This window comes from Ruditapes philippinarum, unplaced genomic scaffold (genome assembly GCF_026571515.1).
Source record: "Ruditapes philippinarum isolate M1 unplaced genomic scaffold, ASM2657151v2 ctg2949_1_1_1_1, whole genome shotgun sequence".
NCBI lineage: Eukaryota > Metazoa > Mollusca > Bivalvia > Venerida > Veneridae > Ruditapes > Ruditapes philippinarum.
The window spans coordinates 87-6,357 of record NW_026865731.1 but is presented as its reverse complement, the minus strand read 5'-3'; the positions used below and the strand labels follow the sequence as shown (position 1 = coordinate 6,357).

At 34.1% G+C, this 6,271-nt stretch overlaps 1 protein-coding gene across 1 annotated transcript; it reads left to right on the top strand.

Moving 5' to 3' along the window:
• Positions 1-392: 392 nt before the first annotated feature.
• Positions 393-5,323, top strand: LOC132730136 (transmembrane protease serine 11D-like; the record flags this gene model as incomplete). Its single annotated transcript, XM_060715992.1, is given in 4 exon segments — positions 393-489; positions 2,126-2,303; positions 4,901-4,964; positions 5,194-5,323. Coding segments are annotated over 4 exon segments (406 nt in total), but the record flags the coding sequence as incomplete, so codon positions are not given.
• Positions 5,324-6,271: the final 948 nt, after the last annotated feature.

Here is a 6,271-nt window from a genome sequence, read left to right as displayed (position 1 = left end):
ATGATAAAAATATAAGTATATACCAATAAGAGTTGTTTTTCATAAAATGTATAACATATTTCTAAATTTGTTACATAAATAATTTATTTTTTAATTAACAATTTCTATTAGACGTGATAACAAGATTCACATAGTAGTTAAATATCCAATACTCCAATACCATCAGAAAACATAATTGAGCCGTGTCACGACAAAACCAACATAATAGGTTTGCGACCAGCATGGATCCAGACCAGCCTGTGCATCCGTGCAGTCTGATCAGGGTCCATGCTGTTCGCTTAACAACTCTATAACAAGTAGAGAAACTGAAAGCGAACAGCATGGATCCTGATCAGACTGCGCGGATGCGCAGGCTGGTCTGGATTCATGCTGGTCGCAAACGCATTATGTTGGTTTTGTCATGACACGGCTATCTACTCTACCAACAGAAAATATATCATCAAGACACCTAGTTCATGATGGAATCTCCGTTCGTCAGCTTTGTGTTGTGTAAGTTAATTCTATAAATTTTAATTATTAACAAAAACGGATTTTTTACCTCTTTATTAATAAAATTGCCTGTCATATAAAGGTCTTAATACTAATTAGTGAAATTATCTGATTGGATCAAGAATAGATTAATTATTAGTAAAAAAAATAAAGAAATTTAAAACAGCATTCCTATAGATTAGATTCTTCACAATTTTCAGAAAAAATTGAAACTGTGTCTAAAAGAAAAAAAATATTGTGCAGCGAACAAGGATAGTAGTTTAGACGTGACGTGGCAAACGTTAAGGGTTTTTGTACTTTGTACATTTTGTTTCTCAAATTTGATTTTTTGAAATATGTTGATTCATGTGGAAGCATGCAGGTTTAGTATTTCGTGTTTATTGTTGGTGTTACGAATAGTCCGATAGTGAAACTCTTTCTTTCGGAAGTTACAGTACTATAAAAAAACTTTCATGAAAAGAGACAATTTTAGAGGCTGATTTTAAAAATTAATAACGAAAATTACGAACTACTTACATGTAGTGACTATATATTGCTAACACACTGATAAGTTACATCTGAATTCTAACTCATTATTCTAAGTATTTAATACAGCAATTTGTGTAACTTACTGCATGACTTTTAAAGATTATGTGAATTATTGTTTATTTAAAAAATTGCTTTTCTTATCCCTGAGTAAAATATTTTAATCACAGAAATTAATTGTAATCGCTAATTTTCTGTTGAATATGTCTGATTTGTATAAAAGTAAATAACGTTTAGTATAGGAAACCGTGTTCCCCATAATAGGTCAAGTAAAGTTTTTTTCAAAGAAAGAAAACAAAACTGCATGCTTTTGCTTAACGCTATAAATTTTGTCACCACCTACCACCTATAGTGTGTGGAATTTTAAACAGACTATATCTACTTTGTGTTTAGTCAAAACGTAGAAATTGTAGCAATTATTTATATTTTCTTATATAGATTTTGAGCATATTATATCTATAAAGTATCGTTCATAAGGGAGATGCATACACGAGTACATTAATTTACGCCATAAACTATATTACGTCTTACCGGGCTATATGACGTCAACATCATTTCCGACGATTGATTTCATTTGTTTATAGCGAATATGTAGTTTTGTACAAATAAATCTAGATGATTAATACTTAGCACAGATCGAACCTACACACCGTCTTTGTATTTGACACCCACTTCATGAAAAAACTTTCGCCATGGCTCCTATGTTATCAAATTTATTGTCAAATTGCTATTAGCGCGGCTGTAAAAATCACGCCCCCCCCCCCGATACACAATCTGAAATGTCAAACTATAAATTATATTAAATGATGTTAAGGACATGGGATTGTTTTCACATTCTTTTTGTGGAAATGTATATCGGTATTTTTCTATGTATCTGCAAAATTTTGGTATCATACGTCTAGTGAGTATCACATAGCAACAATTTGTAATTGGTTAGTGCAATGGTTCCCGAGCCAAAATGATGGTTCGACTTTGACTTCTTATGTTGAAAGTTAACACTTTTCGCCACAGGCTCGCATAATATAATTTTATTCTATAAATTTAGTGTTGAACCTTAACTAATTAAATATCATCTATACGCTTTTTTTGTAAACTGGACATATATTTATAGGTGCCATTGTGACACTGTGTATGTCAGACGATCTATCGGAAAAAATCAAAGGAGGCCTGCCAGCAAGAAAAGGGGACTTCAGTTTTGCTGTTAGAATATTGAAAGATAGTGATTTTGTATGTAATGGAATGCTGGTATCACGTTCCTGGGTTCTTACGAGGAAGGGTTGTATTGAAAAGTATGTCATTTCTAACTATTCAGCGTTATCGCGGTATTTCTATCACATGGTTTGTTCCGTCATGTCTTTGCTATCGCAGGGATATAGTTTATTTTTATTATAATAAAATTTTATTGCAACTATATAACAGATGTAAAAATGTAACACAACACAATTGTACATTTAAGTATAGTGCAATGGATTGGGCTACAAGTTCTATCGCAATTAGCAACAGCTCTTCCTACAAAGTCTAACTTTTATAATAGCATAATTATATTTCAAGTAATTATCATGAGAATACTTACAAATAACTGATTTAAAATAGGAGTGACCAAAAAAAATTCCACCAAACAAACATAAAACAAAACAAGAGGGCCATGATGGCCCTAGATCGCTCACCTGAATTATCAAACTCATCCAAACAATTACCTAGACAAGCATTCTGACCAAGTCTCATGACAGGTGAGTCAAAAATGTGACCACTACAGTGTTAACAAGGATTATCTATATTTGAGCAGTGCGACCTAGTTTTTTACCCAGGTGACACATATTCAAACTTGACCTAGAAATCATCAAAACAAACTTTCAGACCAATTTCCAGGATACTTGGATCAAAACAGTAGCAACTAGAGTGTTAACAAGATTTTTCTATTTTTAGCTCCGGTGACCTAGTTTCACATGCGATTTCGAACTCATCCAAGCAATTACCTAGACAAGCATTCTGACCAAGTTTGATGATAATGGAGTCGAAAATGTGACCACTAGAATGTTAACAAGGTTTTTCCATATTTGGGCGGTGTGACCTAGTTTTTCATCCAAGATGACTCATGTTCGATCTTGACTTAGAAATCATCAAAACAAACTTTCAGACCAATTAACAGAATATTTGGATCACAACAGTAGCCACTAGAGTGTTAACAAGATTTTTCTATTTTTAGCTCCTGTGACCTAGTTTTTCATCCGAGATGTCCCATGTTCGATTTATTCCCAGCAATGACCTAGACAAGTTTCCTGACCAAGTTTGATGACAATTGAGTCAAAATTGTGATCACTAGAGTGTGTTAACAAGGTTTTTCTATTTTTAGCTCCTGTGACCTAGTTTTTCATCCGAGATGACCCATGTTCGAACTCATCCGAGTTATTACCTAGACAAGCATCTTGATCAAGTTTGATGATGATTGATGCAAAAATGTGACCGCTAAAGTTGTTAACAAGGTTTTTCTATTTTTAGCTCCGGTGACCTACTTTTTCATCCGAGATGACCCATGTTCGAACTTATCCAAGCTATCAACTAGATAAGCATCCTGACCAAGTTTGATGATGATTTGATGCAAAAATGTGACCGCTAGAGTGTTAACAAGGTTTTTCTATTTATAGCTCCGGTGACCTAGTTTTTCATCCGAGATGACCCATATTCGAACTCATCCGAGCTATTATCTAAACAAGCATCCTGACAAAGTTTGATGATGATTGGGTCAAAAATGTGACCACTAGAGTGGTCACAAGGTTTTTCTATTTTTAGCTCCTGTGACCTAGTTTTTCATCAGAGATGACCCATGTTCGAACTCATCCAAGCAATTGACTAGACAAGCATTCTGACCAAGTTTGATGATGATTGGTTCAAAAATGTGACCACTAGAGTGTTCACAAGGTTTTTCTATTTATAGCTCCTGTGACCTACTTTTTCATCCGAGATGACCCATGTTCGAACTCATCCGAGCTATCACCTAGACAAACATCCTGACCAAGTTTGATGAAGATTGGGTCAAAAATGTGACCTCTAGAGTGTTCACAAGGTTTTTCTATTTTTAGCTCTTGTGACCTAGTTTTTCATCTGAGATGACCCATGTTCGAACTCATCTATGCTTTCAACTAGATAAGCATCCTGACCAAGTTTGATGATGATTGAGGCAAAAATGCGACCGCTAGAGTGTTCACAAGCAATTGTGGACGGCCGGACGGACGACGGACGACGGACGACGGACATTCATCGATCCTAAAAGCTCACCCTGAGCAAGCTCAGGTGAGCTAAAAAAACTCAAACCTCAAATATATAAATTTGGTATGGAAAAATATTGTTATACATGTACCACTTAGATTGTCAAGGAATTAATAGCACAACATATGCAAAAGCCATAAAATCAAACCTTAAAAGAAGATAAAGAGAAAAATGCAAATGTTTCCCCTAAATTGCAGAGATAATGTCGACAGCGACAATTTGAAATCGAATATAGCATACGTTACACTTTAAATTCATGTGAAGTTTGTCGGTAGCTTAAGAAGACAACTAAATTGTGCAAGTTTCTATACAGATTTTACCACTTTACTGTGTAACTAAAAAGAAATGACAATATTATTCAGCTCTCACGGTGTCCCGTTAGGGCGATCGCGACACTCACAAAAATTACAAAAATGGTGAAATTACGAAGGTACTATGATGAAAAGTCATGGCAAAAAAAAGGAAATAACGAAACCACGATGGTGAAAACTATTATTAAAAATTATTTTCTGTTTTCGCCTTCATAACTCCGACCTTTCAAATCTTGGTTCCGTTATTTATCACATTAAATGATCATTATTAACATACGTTAATCATGCCTAATCATTTTGTTTTACAGTGAGACATGGGGCTACAAGATTGTGTTCTCGTCCCTTTTCACTCGACAAGTTAGATATATACAGGTTAGTAATAAAAATATTCTGTTGAATGTTATTTATAGAAACAAACTGAAAATTATATGAATATTTCTGATTAATTGAAAAAATCATTTACACCAACCCCTTTTTGAACAATAAAGCTTACATGTGAGCTGTAGACGTCGCTAAAATGACACGTTTTTTGCCAATGTTTTAAGTTAGGATTAATTTGCTTTTAAACAGATAAAATATACATATATATTGTTTTAAAAAGACAAACAACAAGTACGACGAAATTATTCTTGCAAGACTGAATAAGAGAGTGCAGCGAACAAAAGACAATGTTCGACCATTTGACCGTTTCATCTGGAAAGGAGGTGAAGAACAAGTGACTGACTGTAAAATGATTGGATTCTCAAGTATGTTCGTTCTCACATTCATAAAGTTAATATAGGCTTAACCCTTGCATATTCCTTTTTCTAAACCATGATGTGTACCTAAATGATTTACTTTAAGTCGCTTATTACTGATGATCCTTTTAAAAAAAACTTTTATTGATTTCGTATTTCAGGAACGTCTGATCCGTGTATTTTTTAATCCGAAGTTCTCCTGTTTTGATTTTATATGAGTCTCCTTCATGAGCACACATTATTCAATCATACAAAGAGGAAAATATGAAATTTGAACACCACAGATCTGTAAGAATTATTAGGGATTGTTTTATGAATTTAAGCAATATTGTCAAAGGGACTCAACAGAGAATAGTTTCTCAAAATGTGTGTATAATTTGATAAAGGTCTGGACCAATAACTTATGTACACACATTCAGATCATTCACTCATTATTACCAGAAAAAATAACTTTATTGTGCAATTGACCCACAATTAATAATAGAAAGAGCATCGAAACACGAGGTTATCTGATTTGTAAGAGGGGGCGTAGCCCCCGAGTATTAATCAGATTGCCGAGTGTATTGATGATCTTTCTCTTTTGTATCATAGTCAAACACAAAAACACGTCCCCTGTTGTCACAATATGAAACCCCGGGAAAAAGTAACCTATGAACGAGCATATGATATTGGTAAACGGAAAAAGGGATCGAGTGAGAGTACACTTTGCATATTTAGCCCCGCCTATAAATTAAGCACGAATTTCTGATAAAGCGTTATCATCCTGATTAAAATAGACTTAATCTATGGAAATCATCAGCGTCACTGTGAAATAATGCATATGCTTAATCCTCCTAATAAATTTATGCATATGTCTAGAAAATGGAAACAGGCTTTATACTTCAGGACCACGGATTTATATTACATTTGTAATATAAATCCGTGTTCAGGACATACAACTGT